Raw genomic sequence first — 19,678 nt, forward strand, 5'->3', positions numbered from 1 at the left:
TTTGTGATATTACTCCATAAATATGGAATATACAAATATTTTAACATAAAGATGTCTGCTGTTCCATTTACAACCAACAAATTCTCTCTCTGCTTGCATTGTCATTCCATTCTGCAATCAAACTAATTCCATAAAGAGCCATAATTCCGCAATTGGGAAATGGCTCTTACTCTTGCAGAGAGCCGATACAGACGAATCCAACACTCCAATACACGTTTCTCTTAAGTTTGTATGATTAATTTACACTCACCATAACTAATATCTCAATTTATACAACAGTAGAAGTTGCTGTAAATTTTGCTATTTGATGTCCATCATGTTGAAAAGCAATTAAGATAAGAACCTTTGACAATGGAACTGTTTAGAATTAATAGAATATCTCCATATGCATTACATAATGTATACAAATATTTCCATTTTAATTTCCCTCTAGCTATTTATTTCACTTTGATCGATACACATTCAACATTTGCACAGGCAGCAAACTATTTCTGTCAAGAGTACTGCAAGTGACCGACGGCAGTCCATACTATAAACATAGATCAGGCCAAACACAAGGTGGGTGCATTGCCAAGACAGACTCCCATAGGAGATGCTTGCCCTAGAATTATGCTTATTCCAGCTTGCGGCTCTAGGCTAGAGCTTGGCAATGGCATATACAGGTATGTTGGATCTAGCGGGGAATTTTAAGTCCTCCCATCTTTCATCCTCCACTTTGGAGAAGTACCGATCAACCATATCATCACTGATCAGATCCAATTTCGAAGGCTCCCACTGGCATGAGGAAGGGACATGGAAATTAGAAAACATTTTATGTTGCATATGTTTATCTTATTTGATCACAAATCATTCAAGATGGACAGAAAAAGAAGAAGATTCTCTAACCTTTGGGTTCCTATCCTTATCCAATAGTATAGCCCTGCAGCCCTGCATGTGACAGTTTGGTTTTTTAAAGTAATGTAGATGATGGGGATTTTAGAAAAGTAAAATTAAATATCGAACTAACTGCACTGCAAACCTCAAAAAGATCTCTGCTGAGCTCTCCCTGCAGGACATGACAAACCACTCTGTATTCAAGGGCAAGGCACTGTCCTACACCTTGGAGTCTCCCTTCTCTTATCTGAAAATGCACAAGGGAGGACATAAACAGAGACGCAAGTTTCAATAAGCTTCAGAAACCCCTAGATTTTGACCTCAATTATACAACTTGATGTGCTCAAAAGCTCTCAGATTTTGCCTTCAATTATATATAATTAGTACTAACCTTATGTTTGGGAGAGCTTTAAGATTTGGATTTGTGTGGATTTAGAAAAAAAATGTAATATAAAATTGTGTTGAATTTTGTCAAAAGCCACAAAAATCCACATCCAAGACCCCAAATCCATGCTGCCAAACGTAATGTAAGAGAACCTGGTTTCATAATTCTGGGAAATTTTAAAAGGGAACCTAGTTCTACCTTTCTTGTTTATTCACTATTAACTCAACAAAAGTAACCATCCATTACCCTGCTTTCTCAGAAGTGAAATGCAAATAAGTTATATTTCTAAGACTTCCATAATGAACTTCAAAGTCCCTTAAATAGTGAGTCAATACATATACATACATGCACACACACATGTGCATGCGCAAACACACATCTTGACTGGATGCCCCATGCATGTTACATTGACTGGGTGCCCCATGCATGTTATATTGACTGGGTTCCCCATGCATGTTTTCTGTGAGAAGTCATACAATGTTTTGATATGATAATAATTATGTAAAGCTACTATCCATCCAAGGAATCCTACTCCTTTACGCAAGCTTGGATCAGGTTGTGTAAAAGGAAAAAATACTTGAGCAAGTTACAGTAAAGTTTCATGTGTTGATGCTCACAGCTCACATAAGTGTGCAGGGGCATATACGTGTATTTGCATGCATGTAATTTGCGTGTCATTTCGACATTTTGTAACAGCATTTCAATATATAATTTAGTATTACACATGAACATAACATGATTTCATTGGCTAGGATAATTAATGACGCAAATACATATTAAAAAGTTGTCCATGATGCTTAATTTTCTATCCTCTTGGTATAAGGAAAAGCCAACAATCCTAACCATAGCATGTGTCACATACTCTTCAGGTTCCAATTCTGTACCATTTTCTCTCAATTGTTTTTATTGCAATTAAGCTAAACTTGCTTTATCCAAAAACTACAATCTCATTAACTTATCCAACTACAGCAGATTACACTTTTTCTAGTTATAAAGAAAGCTGACCAATGCATCAACTTGACTAAGAACTTTCAGGAATTACTACTGCATTTGGCCCCAGAACACTCGTTTTACCTTATCCAACTAAAGCAGATAACTCTTTTCCCAGTTATAAAAAACCCACCAACGCACTATTACCACTGCAGTCTTCTCAAAACTAACCCACACAATCAAAACCTTTACCACCAAAGGACTGATGAGTTTATATTAGGCCATAAGACACTGACATCCGTTGACTTCTCCTGAGGTTTCAAGTATACCATGGATCTCCCTTGAGATTTATAAAAGCCCCACATATCTCCCCTGATATTTGATTTTTGGGACACTTCACCCTTCAAAAGCTTGTCCTTTGTAAAATATAAGAGAATCTTTGTATCATTTTGGCAAACCTCAAAGGAGGTCTGTGGAATTCTTGAAACCTCAGGGGAGGTCCTTGGGATTTTTGAAACCTCAAGGGAGGTCATTGTATTTTGCTCTTTACATTATAGGATACGAAATGCAACAAAAATGCATTATGCTTCCATACCAATCTAAGAGAAATTTTAAGGCTTGATGGTGATGCCTTCTTCAATGACATAATCATTTCAGGAATCAAATCATCAGCCCTGTCCACAGCTTCCATCTCCTAAAACATCAAACACAGGATTCTGGTTATATAAATTTGGCCACAGAGAAGGAATGGGAGTACAAGATAAATTGTACAAAGCTAAATCTACTAGAGTATAGTTAAGGGAACTAATAAGAGGGAATTAAGTTATTTCTTTACGAAACAATTTCATCAGATTGACTCACGAGAGCAGATAAAATTTCTTCGACTGTTCTTCGAGAGAAGCACCTATCAATAATATCCAACCTACAGACAAGTAACCACTGAAAATAAGGATCTAGAAATTGGAGCCAAGGCCAGACAGAAAATTTAACATTGCAAAAAAATTATTAGTTCTATTATAAAATAGGATGCTTTCATTTATTTTTTTTGTTATATGCCATGGGTCATACGCATTTCTTAAGTGTGCCATTGATATTGATAGCCTTGACAAGCAGAGGACTATGCTACATGGCTTTGATTTGAAGGGATTGAAAAGGAATCTCTACAAAAAATCTGATTCAAAAGTCATCGACTACCCTGGGTTCACCCATCAACTCAGTTGCTAAAGTAGGGACTTCGGCTACTCTTTCAGTAATCCAGGTCAATTGGGAGTTGGAAAATTATGTGATGTGATGAAAATAACAATGCTGCGGACCTAGGTGGAACCTTATTATTTACAAGGTTTATAGTGAGGAATTTGGTAGGCTTCTTGGTAGGAGATAGTAAAAACACTTCTTTTTTTTTGTGGCAGCGCCTCCCGCCGGCGGGGGGGGGGGGTGGGGTGGTGGCAGAGGAAGAGGAATATGCTGTGTCAAAGAAGGCAATTGCTGTTGTACAGACAATGCTTCAATCTACCTCCTGAACCTTATCGTCAGCAAAAATTAAAGCAATCTTTTGACAAAGATTTAAAAAAAAAGGTATCCCAATGATATTCCTGGGAGATTACATGTCTCTGTAGGTTTTTACTCCCTCGAGCAGTTACTTCACCATAGGTGTTGACAGTTGGTAAGGCTTGATATACATTGTTGGTCCTCAACCTAATAGCTTAAGCTTTTAGGTAAGGTGGAAATTTAACATGGTACCAGGGCCAAGTTAATAGGAGGTCCTGGGCTTTAGTCTTGTTGCCGTGTTTATTGTAAGTTAAATTCATAATGTTCCCAAAATGGGTATTATTCATTTTTTATTTACCTCTCCATATGGGCTGCAAGCGCAGGAAGTGTTAAAGTTTGATGTACATTGTTGGCCCACAACCAAATAGCTTAATCTTTCAGGTAAAGTGGTAATTTAACAACAGTAAAACAACATTACTAATGGATATGACGTATAATGAGAAAAAGAAAACCATTATTTCACACATACTATTTGAACCATGTACCCAATATTCTTCTCCCTGCCTTTGCAATTGTCAGCCAATGCAGCATTGATGACTAAGAAATGAGCTCAACCTTGTCAAAATTGGACAATTTGTATGCAAATCCTCTAATTTTTGGACTAATGCTAATAAATCCTGCCTGCTTTAAAAAAATATTTGGGAGGCCAAAGTTCCTTCAAAAATAAACTGTTCTTAATAGAGTCACTCAACACCAACAATCTGTTGCAAAGTGGAGACCTTCAAAGACACCTTCTCCTGATGTGTGTTATTTATGTTTTTATAGTTCAAAAACCGATTCTCATATATATACTATAGCACTTTTGATTGGAATGTTTAGAATAAGCATTTTTGTCTTCTAGGAGAAAGCTTTTTGGAATAATTTGTTTGTTTGCCATTTCTTTTTGTGGTTTTGGTTGAACGAAGGATGCACATGCTTTGTGGATTGTGCAATATTCGTAGTTCTGTGGGGGGTTTTGGCTGGCAAAGAATACTCGTATACTTACAGGGAAAGAGCTGAATTCCTCTTAGTTCTGGGAGAAGATAAATTATTAGACCTCACCTTGGTGCACTGCTGTTGGTTGCCATACAGGGGTGAGGTTTTATCATATCCAACATGATTGGCTAGTTTTGTTAGTTTGATTGTAGTTTCTTCTCTTATTATTTTATTTTGTTTTTTATTATTATTATTTTTGTTTAGTATGTTTTTTTTCCCCTCCTTTCAATATTTTTTTCTTATCTAATGAACTCGTCTTTTTTTTTTTGTTATAAAAAAAAAAAATTCAAATCTAATACGCGGATAAAGGTTTGCAAGAATTGACCATGAATGTACAATTCTCAGTTAGAATTCTACAATTTTTTATTCCATCAGGATTTATGCCCTACCCAGGTCTAATAAATCCAAGTCGTTCTAGTCAAGCCCAACCATTTCAAAACCCAAAAGTTCACCATGGTTTTCAAATACAAAATGCCTAGAAATTTCTTCCAAGGAAATCTAGAATTAAAATAAACGAATTCACCAACTCCTATCTCGCTTTTCAAATGTTTCCAGGATTTCATGTTAGAATCTTCCTATTCGTATCAATTCCACACCAAATCGATTCAGATATTACTAGAGCCTCAGAAAAACAAATAAATCATTGCTATATCTTTCAATTCGCCCCCTGAATCAAGCAAATCAACATAAATCGATCAATTCACACGATTCTATACCCCTATCAAATCCAGTCAGATCCATCTTGTTTAAAACCTAAAAAATAGCATTCTTCTTTTATTGTTTTTTTTTTTTCTCGGGTAACATGATTGCCTTCATTAGTTCACTTCGTCTGTTTTGTGATGAAAAAAGGAGAAAACAAAACTTTAGGTCTTGTATTGCCTCACAGAACCTTATGTCGTCCTTGGATGTGTACAGTGTTTTGCCATTGAAAAGAAAGGGCATAATATTGGTAGATTAAGCAAGGTGGTACTCACGTTTTGCTGCGTTGTTAAGATACAAATGTTGGATTTTTTAGTAGTTTGCTCAATTATTTATCATTTTTTTGTAAGTCTTCTTCTTCTTCTTCTTTTTTCTTCTTTTCTCTTCTTCTAATCAGAGACATGAATGAAATATGACTTTTTTCCCGTTGGTAAACACAAAAAGTTCATTTCTTTAATATATTTTTCTTGTTAGTTTTTATTATTTTTTTTACTCCTCTTACTTTTTATTGTTAAGAGAAAGTATGATTTTTATATTCTTAAAATTTCAATGCATTTCATTTTTGTTTGTTGGTACATGTATCCATGTAGGCATGCCATTTGGAATTGATTTTGAAAAATTGTACCAAAAACTTATGGTTCAATTTGATTTTTGAATTTTGATTCCTGAAATTGGACTTTAAATTCATGAGTTGAATCCCATTAACAATGCCAAGATTCAAGGTTTCAAAATTTTTTTATAAAGAGTTTGAAAATTCCTTAAAGTCTCTGCTTGTTTAATTCCCCTTAACAATAGTTTATTTGGAAACTAAAAGTGTTTAGGTATGAAGTTTTAAGGTTTTGATGCCTCAAAAGCAAACTACTTCAACTTCTTAATTTTCTAATAAATAATATACACACATAGATGTGCAAATATTGATTTTAGGGCATATAATCATCCCACTGTTACTAATATACTTCATTTTCAAATGTAGTTTCCTTGTTTTGCATATTCACATGTAATTTATATAGTTATTTCTTAAAGGAGAAACCTATCGTTGTGAGTAGGGTCTTCCATTTTACTCAATAATTAACATGGTGTTAGAACAAGATTTGACCTAAACCCTAGCACATAACCAAACCCTAAACCTGATTGTCTATGCAAATCTGCTGCTATAGGAGGATCAATTGTACCCCTAGAGATTAGAAACAAGTCCAGAGGTCGCTGGAAAACACAGCAGTGGCCTCCTCAACAGCTCTGCCCTTCTCAGAATCTCACTAACTCTTCCATATTTTGCAAAACCAACACCATACACAATCACAGAACTCTTTGATCTATAAATGTTTGAATTTCATCCCCATCCATTTTTGCTCCAATTTGTTCCAAAATGGCTTAAATCCTTCCATAGGCCATAAGATCAAGTTGGTTATATATTTTGCTCAAGGACCCAACTTTTCTTGATCGTTTTCTTGTGGCAATTCATTAGTTTTGTTTAGAATTATTAAGGTCGTCAGTTGGTCCCTTGGGGCAGTGGCAGTGTTATGTCAGGTTGTTGGTGAAATGCTCGTGGTTGTTTCAATGCTTCACTTTGTTTGATGTTGTTCCATTTGTTCAATCCATGCACATGTCCCCAATGGAAGAAGGAGTGATCTGTTCCCTTATAGACCATGGCCTTACCACTCAATTGTTGATGGCCAATGTGGGATTTAGTATAGCAGCTCACAATCGTTTGCGCTGCGCGTTCCTACTGAATTGGACACATGTTAGCTATAGGAAGTATGAAAGGGAGTCCTCAAATAGAGTGTGGCCCAAGCCTAATCTCACATATAAAGAAGTCCCATCCTGCCTCATTTGTCATTTGTATCATTTGTAAGTGCTGGGTGATAAGAGTCCATGAATTCCAAAAGTAATTGCCTTTATAACTGCCACAGATAATGATCGAAAATTTTGATGGAAAGAATTATGTTTAGTGGTCTCTGTTAAGATCTATTTCACAGGCTTGGGTAAATTTGAACACTTGTTCCACTTTGGGCCTTTGATGATAAAAGGAGAGAAGTGTGGATTCAGGAAGATGTATTGATTGTCTCCCTCGTTGGAACTCAATGGAACACCAAATTGCATGGATGTGCATGCATCTAGATGATTAGATCTGGGATTATATCAAGCTCCTATATTCTTGTAACATTACACAAATGTACAATCTATCCTTGGAGTACATTCAATTACAGATGCACTGACAAATGCATTACAGATGCAAGGACAGATGTTGTGACAGACGTCTATTTAGACACTCGTTACAGTAAATTGAGTTTATTATGTGAAGTCTGATTTGATTATATTTCCTATAATAAATCATGATTATGATTTTGATCATATACCATATTTAAGCTATTGTAAAGATCTTTAACAAATACTTCATAAATTTAAGCCCAAAATTATTGGAAATTTCTACATTCTTAGAAATTCATATTAGTGGAAATCTTGGGTGCTAGTGCTCCCTATCTCAAAGGATTTTGTTCATTGGACATTTATTTCAAACTGAAGCTGGTGTTCGAACGAACCCACCTAGTGCGACTTAAGGCCTGGTTTGTTGTTGTTATTGTTGTTTTAGCTGGTGTTTGAAGAAGCCTTAATGATACGAATATATTGACCTTGACTAGCTTGAAGAAGGCAATCAAAATACACATCTTGAAGGAACATTCACTGTTATCTTGTTTGATATAACTTCATTGTATTTCTGATCTAAGGGTACTCTTTGTCATATCTTCCTAATAGGTTGAGACTATGCGAAGTCTCTCTAAATTCACAAATTCTAAAATTTAGAGTACATGTTTGTGAACTTGAAAAGACTTTGGAGGTTCTTTCTTTTCATTCTTGTTACTTGTAATTGGGGAGTATCCCTGTCGAGACCTGTCCTGGGATCATGTATTGGCTAGGGTGCCAAGAAGAGTGAGAGTGAGACAAGATGGTTATCCTAACTGTGAGACACAAGGTGTAATTTGTATTGGATCATACTGGATATATTCAAACTGATTTGCTTTACTTTTTTTATTTTTTATACCAAAAGAAATTTCATTAATAGGAAAGAATTTACAAGTAGGGAGATAAGAAATTTCCCAAAAAAATCTGGTTCAAACCAGAAAAAGTGTAAAACAACAAAAATCAAGCCAACCGATTCCGACCCCTATTTAAATCCTGAAAAACTAGCTTCCCTGAAAATTCCAAACCAAACACGCCATAAAGATGTTAAAAATTGAATATTTTCCTACACCAATGACAAATTCAACTTCTTCCTAGAAAAAGTTTGCGTGTTACATTCCAACCATAAACCCCATAAAACTGCATACTTGCTACACTTCCACAGGGCTGCCCTATCCTTCCTTCTTCCAAGGCCAGCAAAAGAGATGACTAACAAGTCTTCCACTGATAGGGGCAAACCCAACTCTCTTCCATAATACCAAAGAGTTTATTTCAAATCCTCCATGCAAAGTCATAATGCAAAAAGAGATGGGAGGCAGTTTTGCAGTTCCTATAATAAAGCACACAAACATCTGAGGAGAGAACCTTCAAAGGAATCCTAATTTGCAACAAGTTATTGGTATTAATTTTCTTAAGCACAACCAACCAAGTTTGCCTTTATTTTTGGGGGAACTTTAACATTCCAAATAACAGGATAAAGAGGAAAAGGACAGTTTGAATAGGTCAAAAATTCATAGAATAATTTACTAGAAAACACCCCAGATTGATCCAAACTCCAAGAACGAACATCCCTTCCCAAAGATAAGTTGCAATTGTTCAACAACAAGGAAGACATCTCCACCATCTCCCTATCATTTACAGGTCTCCTAAAATGAAGATCCCAAGAGACCAACAAGCTATTCACATTGCCCATAAAAAAAGGAAATAACTATGTTTGGCTCAACGCACAACCTAAAAATATAAGGAAAATAAGTGGAAAAAGAAACGTTCCCGAGCCATAGGTATTTCCAAAAATGAATATGGGAAGTGGGAACCCATCCCCACGTCAATTTTAGAGTGAGGGGTCAAAATAGAGTAGATCTAGGAAATCGACCTCACAGACTCAAAGAACATCTCAAACTAGCATTAGTATCCCACCTGTTCTCATGCAACCCAAACTTACTGCATATAACTCTATGCAATAGGGAATTATCGTGTAAGAGGAAGCGCCACAACCATTTAGCTAAAAGAGTGGTGTTTTTAGGCACCAAGTTACAAAGACCCAACCCCACTTCCCTTTTAGACCCACAAATTTCTGCCCAACTCACTAAATGGTCCCTACGACTTCCCACACTAAACCACAAAAAATCTCAAATGAGATTCTTCCAAGCTTATTAGTGATCCCCACTAGAATAATTAAAATAGATAAGATAAAGACAAGCCTGCACAAGCGTAATTCTACCCCAAGGAGAAAAAAAAAAAAAAGGAACCCTTCCAACTGTTTAATCCCTTTGTTAACCTTTCCATTACAAAATCCCAAAAATCTGCCCCTCCAGGGTTCCCTCCCAATGGAGTCCCTAAGTAAGTTAGGGGCAAACCCAGTAAACCACAGCCCACGTCTGCAGCCCAATCACTAGTTCTCTCAACAGGTACATTCAAGGCTGCCAAATCACTCTTCCATATATTAGTTTTAACCCTAGACACCCTCTTAAAAATTTGAAGAATACCCAAAATTCTTCTAAATGAAAGGTTATGATCATCAAGGAAGAAAATGGTAGCATCAGCAAATTGAAGATGAGAAACCACCACCATTCCCCATGCCTAGCCCTTTAACCAACTTGTTTTCAACCACCATATCCACCATCCTACTTAAGACACCAGCTGCAAGGACGAAAAAGAAGGGAGATACCAGGTCTCCTTGTCTAATGCCTCTTGAAACAGTAATTTAGGTTCAACATTAACCATGACCAAGAATCACATGTTAGATAAGCAGCCCCTAATCCACTTGCGCCATGCCCCTCAAAAACCTTTTTAACAAAGACCTTATCCAGGAAACTCCAACTCACTATCATAAGATTTCTCAAAATCTCTTTTGAAAATTAACCCTCTTTTCTTATTCCTACCAATGCCCTCCATCACCTCAGTAGCCAACCACATAGGATTCATTATTTCTCTCTCTCTCTCTCTCCCCCCCCCACCCCCCCCACAACTCTGGCCACTTGAAATAGTAACCTTGAGCACTGCACTCAACCAATTAGGTAGAATTTTATTGATAATCTTAATTATTTTACACACACTAGGGACAAGACTAATAGGTCTAAAATCCTCAACCTTGGAGGATCTAGCTTTCTTAAGCCCAAGGCTATAAAAGAGGAATTGATACTCTTGCTCAAAATCCCATTCCTATATAAATCAGTAAGAACTTTCATCAAATCACCCTTAACAATCTCCCAACAATCTTGAAAGAAAGCCATGTTAAAATCATCCGGACCTGGAGCCTTATATTTATCCATCCCAAAGGCCACCCCCTTCACTTAATCCTCATCAAATGGTCTGTCTAACCAGTGCATCTGATCATTGGAGATAAGATCACCAAACTAAACCCTCAATCGTCATTCTATTATGGATTTCCACTGAATACAAATTACAACAGATTTGTAGACTGATTATTATTTTATGATTATTGAGTGATTGTGTTTAATTTGGTCTAATTCATTGACAAGCCTCTTTTAGTAGGATTTAAGAACATATATTAATCAAGCTGGGAAAGGCAAAAAACCATACAACAAAATCGAACAACTAAAAGAAAAGCTTCAGCCTTGAAAAACAACCTCAGACCATAGCTTCAACAAAATAAAAACCATCTACCAGACCAATCCATCAACAACAGCAAAGAACAACACCAGCCTCAATACAGACAAATAACTCCAACATCAAAGCACGAAATCTACCACCAGAACAATCATTCAACATTCAGCAGTAAAAAAAAAATAGCTAAAGAGAAATCAGCAGCTGAAATGAAAACAGCAATCACTGTAAAGCAACCTTCAGAATCTAAAATACCAAAGCAAAGCAGAACCAGCCTCCAGTCTAAACTTCAACACACCAAAAGAATAACTCCGGTAGAAAGTCTAAATGTTCAGCAAATAATATATATATCAAACTGATTTTAACTGAAGAGTTTATATTTTTCCTCAAGAGCATTATTTCCCAAACCAGAAATGTAAGTGAAACTGTCATTCCAATTGACAGGAATTATATTCAAAGTCAGATTCAACAAATCGGTAATGTAAGCCTGTCTCAGTCTTTGGCAATCAAAAAACAAGTGATCTCTGGTTTCAGAGGTACAATCCACAAATTCTACATACACAGTCAATATTCTTTTCCCATTTAGCTACTCTATCCATTGTGCTAAGTTCATTTAGTATAGCAAGCCATGCCACAAAACAATGTTTTGGCACACTATGCTTAGACTGAAAAATGGATAACCAGTTAACAAGTTGCTTTCTGCATCTGATACTGCCCCAAGCAGAATGTAAAGTAAAATTACCAGAGTGAGAGCAATTACAATACCATCCTCAATTCTTTGTTAGGATTGCACATCAGACCAGCTTGAAAAGAGGTAACATTTGAAGTGTCTGCTAGGCAGTTCCCAGGAGTAATAATTTATATCAGCAACTTTTGCATTGTTACCCATTCCCAATTCTGCTGGAAAATGAACCCCATAATGTTGAAGCAAATGACTGTTTTGATGCTAATTATCAACGAACAAATAATTTTTTTTTCCATTTCCAACTTTACAATTTATATTCAAATAAGCAGCCTCTCTTACTTTTAGAATCTTTTTCCAAGTCCATGAGAACAATTTGAACTTTCCTTGACTGCCTAAATGCATTTACCTTTTAATTTGTAGGAGTGAATCCACACCACCCATAAAAAAGACCTGGAAGAACAAATAAACCATAACAATTTATTGGCAGATACTGCTGCCCATTCAGAGAGTAATTTAACCCCCAAACCACCCTCATTTAATGGCTTCCAAATATCTTCCGATCTGACTTTACTGCAATTTGAATTCCAATCGTTACCCCTCCACAAAAAGGTTTTAAATTTCATTTCCAAAACATTTATATCAATTTTGTGAAGGAAAACAGTAGATGCCCAGTAGCCAAAATTCCTTTGAAGAATGGATTTTATCAACTGAAGCCTACCAGCATAAGGTAAGTATTTATGACAATGTACATATTCTGCTTGATGTCCTTTCAACCAACATATCACAATCAGTTCTGTTTAACTTCTTAGTAACAAATGGTACTCCCAAATACTTAACAGCAAGTTGTTTGTGAGGTATTTGAAGTAAAGAAGAAATTTCATTAACAAGCCTCGACTGTTTTTAAATTAATCTCAGAATTTCTAAACAAGTCTCAAGTTTTAATAAGCCACCCAATTCACCCTCCTCCTCCCTTTTGGGTGCCTAACCAGACCAACAATTCGTATCAGAGCAGGACTCCTATACTGAGTTTTATCTGTACCTTAGAGTATATCCAAAGGCATGCATGGCAAGTCAACCAACCTCCATTGTTTGATGGTCCTAATTATACTTATTGGAAGGAACTTATGAAAACATATAATCAGTCCATTGATGTTGGTGTTTGGAAGAAGTACCTATCAATCCTATGAAAATTGTCAATGGTGAACCAATTCCAAAATCTAAAGATGAGTGGAATGAGGCTAATGAAAAATATATTCAACGAAATGGTAAATCTGTAAACATTCTTTGTCGTGCCTTAACTCCTAATGAATATAAGTTTACAAAGTTTCAGGTTGTGATTCTGCTAAAGAGATTTGGAACCGACTTGAAGTACTACATGAAGAAACAACTCAAGTCAAGAAGTCCAAAGTTAATATGCTGATGAGCGAATATGAGATGTTCAGAATGAGAGAAAATTAGTCAGTGACTGATATACGTAATTGGTTCGTTAACATCATCAACTGGTAAGATCTTTTCAACTAGTGGAAAGTTAAAATGATTATGAGATCTCTACCCAAAATATAGGAAGCAAAGATTGCTACTATAATAATACAAGCTAAAGATTTAAATACCTTATCTGTTGATGAACTTATGTGCTCACTCATTACACATGAAATGACAATGAATGTTACTGGTGCTTCATCTTTGCAGGAAAAGAGCATTGCACTCAAAACTGAAGAATCAAAAAAAAATTCAGAAGATGAAGATCATGAGGAGCCAATAGAAAATATGGCTAGATTTTTTAAAAGAAAAGGCATTGAAGGAAAATTACTTAATAAATCCTACAAAGATGATGGTAAGAAGAAAGATGAAATTGCTTGCTTTGAAAGTAAAAAACAGGGGCATCATAGAGCTGATTGCCCAATCTACAAAAAGAGAAAAGCAAAGGCAAAAAGAAAAATGCAATGGTTGCGACATGGAGCAGCTCAAAATCATCAGACTTAAAGAACAATGAACTCGCATAAGAAACTGCCAACCTATGCTTGATGGCTAACATCAGAAGTGATCAAGAGGTGACAGATGATCCCCCTGTTTCTATTTTTGGATTAACAACAGTATCCGAGGCATTTTTTGCCCAGACTAATCTGTTGCCTACGCCAGCAGCGCCCACAGCCAACACGCAAGAGGTAAATCGCGGATGTGCAGCGCAAGCAGCAGGAATCCAACCCGGACCACTGGGGTTACCAGCACGTTTAAAGGCTCGCCCTCTGATGGCATTGAAGATTTATGTTGAAGATATATGAGACTGGAACAAAATTTTCATGAGCCGAAATCAGAAAACCTTGAGCTTAAGAAGAATAACCAAGAAGAATTTGAGTAATTTGAAAATTAGAACGATAGTTTTGAAGCAGAAAATAAACTTTTAGAAGAAAAATTACAAGCTTGTGAAAATCATAAAGAGGAATTTGTTTATGAAAATATGATGCTTTTGAAAACGACAAATGTTCTCAAAAGGGATTTTAATTTCAATTAAATGAGTTTAAGAATGAAAAAGAGATTGGAAAAGAAAATTCAAATTCTCGAGAAAAAGAAAATTCAAATTCTTGATGATGGAAGTGATGAATTGCATAATCAAGCTATTGACTTACTGTAAAATCTTGAGAATCTTTCTATTGAGCAAAACTATTTAAGAAATCCTTTGAAAATTCAAGAATCTCATACTGATAAGGGAGAAATTGCATCTTCCTAAATAAATAATCCTTTTGCAAAATCATTACATAATACACGTAGTGTGACAAAACAGTTTTAAAAATTCACCTCTTATCAAAGTGGCTTTAGAACTGGTGAGGGAGAAATTGCATCTTCCCAAAGAAATAATCCTTTTGCAAAATCATTACATAATACACGTAGCGTGACAAAACAGTATTAAAAATTCACCTCTTATCAAAGTGGCTTTAGAAAGAAACTTGGTCATCATGCAAGAGTGTGTTGAGAACAAAAGAAAATTGTTGCAAAAGGAAAGTGGAAATTGATTCAAAAGAATTAAATATCTAATGTTTATGGACCCAGCTCGACTAGGTACCAAATCAAGAAGTTTATCTTATTTTTCTTTTTTGTAGTCAAATAAAAAGGAAGAATGAAAAGTGGCACTTAGACGATGCTTGCTCAAGGCACACGACTGGGATGATAAGTCAAGTTTGTTTCCGTCCAGCATAGAGACTGAATTTGTAACTTCTGGAAACAATAATAAAGAAAAGATACTTGGGGAAAATACCATTGGTAGTAATTCTTGTACCTTGCTAGAAAATGTTTTACTTGTTGATGACTTGAAACAAAGCTTGCTAAGCATCGGTTAGCTGTGTGACAAAGTTAAAACCATATCTTTTACAAAAACTAGCTGCATAGTCATATGTTGATGGTAGCTTGATGTTTGATGCTCCCATAGAAAGTAATGCCTAAACTTGAATTTGAGCATTTCTTGCACAGACAAGTGTCTTGCTTTTGTTCAGAATGATCTATATCTTTGACATAAAAGGCTTGGTTCTCAAGTCAATAAATGAGCAGCAAAACCTTCTATGTTGGTCAATTTTGATGTTCGGAATCATAGTCGAATTGTGTCCAAATTGGCTTTCCGGCACATCATGACTTTTTCTGATGATTATTCAAGGATGACTTCGCTCTATTCAACAAAATATTTTTTATGAGTTATTTCATATCATTTGTTCCTTTTACTCTATCTCAATTTGGTTTAGCTCCTCGGATCCTTCCAATCATCATAATCATTTCACCTACTAGCCCTCTGCTTAAAATTCTAAAGGATTGCCTAGATCTCACTCAACTCCCAATAACATCCATTACCAGTATAAAACACATGCTCCCTTCCCCTTTTCAAGAATACCCTTTACATTTCCATGACTCCATTAAGTATAATGTGGTTCTACAAAGTAATGACTAAAAGAAGGCTAGGTACTCGGCCAAAAGATTCCAACACTCAAACTACCCAAGACACCAAGGATGGGGCAAATGTGGGTGATCATCATACAACCCCAGAACTTTGCCACCTATATGGCACTAATGAAGATAACCGTTAGAAACCTTAATCATGTCCACCATTAGGAAAATTATTCATGCACCACCTTGGTTTCAAAACCTCAATGGACTGCCTTAGACCTTCCCGAAAAACTACATTCTACATCAAACAATGGCTCTACTATTCCTCCTAGTTCTAGAGACCATGATTTCAACACATCACCACCCCAAGGAAATCATTCTACCTCAAAACTCACAAGTATCTCAAACACCATCTTTCAAAGAGACAATTTCTACCATGCCTCCCATATTTATTGCACCCCTTCAATGAGTTCAACATAGGAGACCTATTGTACATGCTTCTTTAAACCTCACTCATGTACCCCAACTCCCATCATATCCAATTCCATTCCTTACATCAATGAGAATGAACTAGACAGCATTTTGGAGAGGAAGCATAGAAAAGGTTCTCCAAGTTGAATTTCAGTTTTCCTCACACAACTCAGGTTACTTCTGAGACTTATTGCAAGGACTACGATAGCTCCAAATTCAAGCATTTCAGTAAGTGGAATTGTAGAATCAGATGTGCCCTCTGTTCTTCAAGAATTTTTTCTCTACCGAGGGGTAGGTGACTATGGTGCATCTTGGGAGGAAGCTTCAAAAGATTGGAAAGGATTCGATGGACAATGTAGACAGCTTTTGTGACCGGTTAGGTGTCAAAGACATCGAAGGGCGAGAATTTGAGAAGGTTAACATCAAGGGGATCTTCAATGAATATGGGGTGCATTTGGAGAACATGGCATTGTCATTTTTTCTAATTTGGAGGAATTTTCTCGAAGGACTAATACATCCATCCAAATGCCAAGGAATGCAAATGCTCGCTTTAGGAACAAGAAGCATGATCTCCTTGATGAGTGGGTTAAGGATGGAGTAGTACAAATCCCTGATGCCTAGTGCCAGACTACAAATGAAGCAAAGTTGCAGCCGTTGCTTTGAGGCATTGCCAATTCTTCTAAAAGATTGCATAAAGCTAAGAAGGATTGTTGAGCCCTTCATTGAGGGGGATGATGATGGTGAGAGAGTGTTCATCGTAGAGCTAGGCATCATTCCAAATAAAGATGCATATTTTAAGATTTTGATTTTATTTATAATTTGATTATGCTAATATTTCAATATGGCAAAATATGAAAGTGTCTTACAATTTAGGAAACTAGAATGTTGGAAATTAATTACTTGTACGTAGTCATCTATAAGCCTTTGGAGGCGCCACTGATTAATGAATTAAAATTGTTTTATGGTTAGGGTCTTTACCCGGAGTTAGAATTTCTTGAGCATGCTCCAATAACATCAATTGGTCAACCTAGTGTTGCATCGCCACCATTGTCCACCACTGTCAATCCTCCTTGTTGAACACTCAACCTCAATGTGTGCACTTATGTTTGTCATCGTCTTCACACTAGCCGTACTCCTTTATACGTGTAGACTTGTAGTCATCATCCTTAAGAAGCATATCTCAAAGCTGCTCGCCCTAGGCACCACACAAGTCATTGTGATCCAGAACAACTCATATTCGTGAATCAAGAAAAACTCCCTTGGATGATGAAGAGCTTCTACATCACCAACTATCGCTCTATGTATTGTCACTGCATCCCAACGGGAGAAGACTGATCAGCAGACCTCACAAGCCACAAGCCTTTTATTGCTAGTCCCACCATTGCTGACTCATGGTTCTTCCACATCAATCAGAGCGCAACAGACCAATGAGCTTCCAGATCCCCCAAAACCACATGTTTATAAGAAAAGAAGATCCTAATATGAATTGATTTATAAAACAGTTGAACCTCAACCTTTCCAAAATAATTGAGAGTTGCATCTTAGATCTTGAAAATAATGTGAACTTTGTAATGTTACAACTATCTCTTGCCATGATTTCCTACGGGTCCGTTTTGTATCACTGTCAAAAATTAAAGAAACAAAAAATTAAAAACAAAAACCAAAAACCATAAATAGAAACTAAAAACTAGAAACCATCAACAAGTTTGGTTAACATCTATAAAACTAATACAAATTGAAAAAAAATGCTCATTTTCATCTTTAAATCAAAATATTGTAAAAATATGATTACAACAATAAAATTATAAATAATACACATTAAAAAATAGCTATAATAAAAATAAATTTATTTTAATTAATTGTTCTATTTTCAAATTTTACTTTATGATAAAATTTTATTAGAGATGACAATTGAAAAATAGTAAAAGTATTTTGTAATTGGCTTTATTATTATTTTTTGAAATTTATGTATATATTCCTTTTAATTATATTTTTTTATATATAAAATGAATAATTTAATCCAAAAAAACTATTTCTGGATATTAAAATTTCTGGCAACCGGTTGCCAAAGCAATTGAAAACTGTAAAATCCAATTTTTAGTTTTTTGGCAAACAACTAAAAAAACCGCAAACAGAAATAGAAAACTGACAACAGAAACAAACACATTTTTATAATCTGTTTTGTATTTGTGGAGAAACAAAAATAAAAAACAAGAAACAGCAACGATACCAAACAGGCCCTTAACTAATCCAAGTCAGCATTTTTTGAACAGCCAACAAATAGTTAACAAATCATATTTGATTTCTTTTTACAGTTTTTTTGTAATTTTAAACATTTTTATATATTTATAAAATATTTGTAAGCATTTTGCATATTTATATCTAAAAAATAAAAATATCAAAAGGTTTATTCCTCAATGCCTTAAGGCTTACGCCTCACCTCATAAGGGTTAAAATGATTTGCCTTTTTTTTGTTTGATAACAAAAGAAGATATCATTAATAGAAAGAGATAATACAAAAGGGAGACTGAGAATTCTCCCTAGACAAACTGCGACACACCAAGACTAAACAAAAAACATAAAAAAAATGCCCAAGAAAAAATCATCCAGTCAACGTGTTCCTTGTCTTTTAAAACATTGGATGATATTGATACATCCTCTCAAGCCTCACCAACGATCAAACCCTAGAACCACATATGCCTTAACTACGAAATCAAGGGCATGCTACCTAATTTTAATGGGGAAGGTGAGCTGGATGACGTCTTTGACTAGTTAAACCAAATGGAAAACATCTTTCTTTATCAAGGTGCTAGGGCCAACATTAAAGTCAACCTCATCATAACCATTTTAAAGAGTTATGCCAGCATTTGGTGGGATAATATTGTCACAACACCTGAATTGCATGGAGAGGCCCATTACTAGGTGGATTCAGAAGAAGATGTTGATGCAAAAGTTTGTGCCGGTCAGCTATGCATGAGAAGTCAACTATCAACTGTGCTCATTGACTTAACATGGCAAGGACATTTCCAGTTCACCGTCTCCTTGCTAAAATTTGATTGAGTGAACAGAAGCAAGTCATCTGGTACATAGGAGGACTGCAGTACAACTTCCAAATCAAACTCAACAATTTGACAATCCAAATTTATTGATAAGGTGGTGTCCTATGCCATGGGTGTAAGGAAGGGAACTGGAAAAAGTTGTTGAATCGCACTGAGCTGAAAGATAAGGCCATCTTGAGTCCTCCAAAGCTTGTGAAAGATTTCCAACCAAAAAAGCCACACCATGAGTGTGGGGAGAAGGATAATGTGTCTCAGCGGTGTCCTAAAAAGAAGTCATTACATATGGCGGACAAGAAGACCGAATTGAAGGAGATCAATTACACCTACGAACCCTTGGACCTTACTAGCAATGAGAAGGAGGGTTCCTGCAGTGCACAGCTCCCGAAAATGCAAATTTACACTGTTTTCCGTCGGGGCTCAACACAGACTATCCAAAAA

The 19,678-nt window shown here is 35.9% G+C and overlaps 1 protein-coding gene across 1 annotated transcript in view; it reads right to left on the reverse strand.

Annotated features, from left to right (window-relative positions):
• Window positions 1-344: 344 nt before the first annotated feature.
• LOC131166147 (probable 3-hydroxyisobutyryl-CoA hydrolase 2) overlaps window positions 345-19,678 on the reverse strand; it is a 52,944-nt gene continuing 33,610 nt past the window's right edge. The window contains exons 3-7 of the mRNA XM_058124458.1: window positions 3,050-3,110; window positions 2,784-2,882; window positions 1,019-1,120; window positions 886-927; window positions 345-774 (exon numbers count right to left, since the gene is read on the reverse strand). Of these exons, the coding sequence (XP_057980441.1) occupies window positions 637-774; window positions 886-927; window positions 1,019-1,120; window positions 2,784-2,882; window positions 3,050-3,110 (442 nt within the window). The 3' untranslated portion in view covers window positions 345-636. The remainder of the gene's footprint in view (window positions 775-885; window positions 928-1,018; window positions 1,121-2,783; window positions 2,883-3,049; window positions 3,111-19,678) is intronic.

The sequence above is a fragment of the Malania oleifera genome, chromosome 10 (assembly GCF_029873635.1).
Source record: "Malania oleifera isolate guangnan ecotype guangnan chromosome 10, ASM2987363v1, whole genome shotgun sequence".
Taxonomy (NCBI): domain Eukaryota; kingdom Viridiplantae; phylum Streptophyta; class Magnoliopsida; order Santalales; family Ximeniaceae; genus Malania; species Malania oleifera.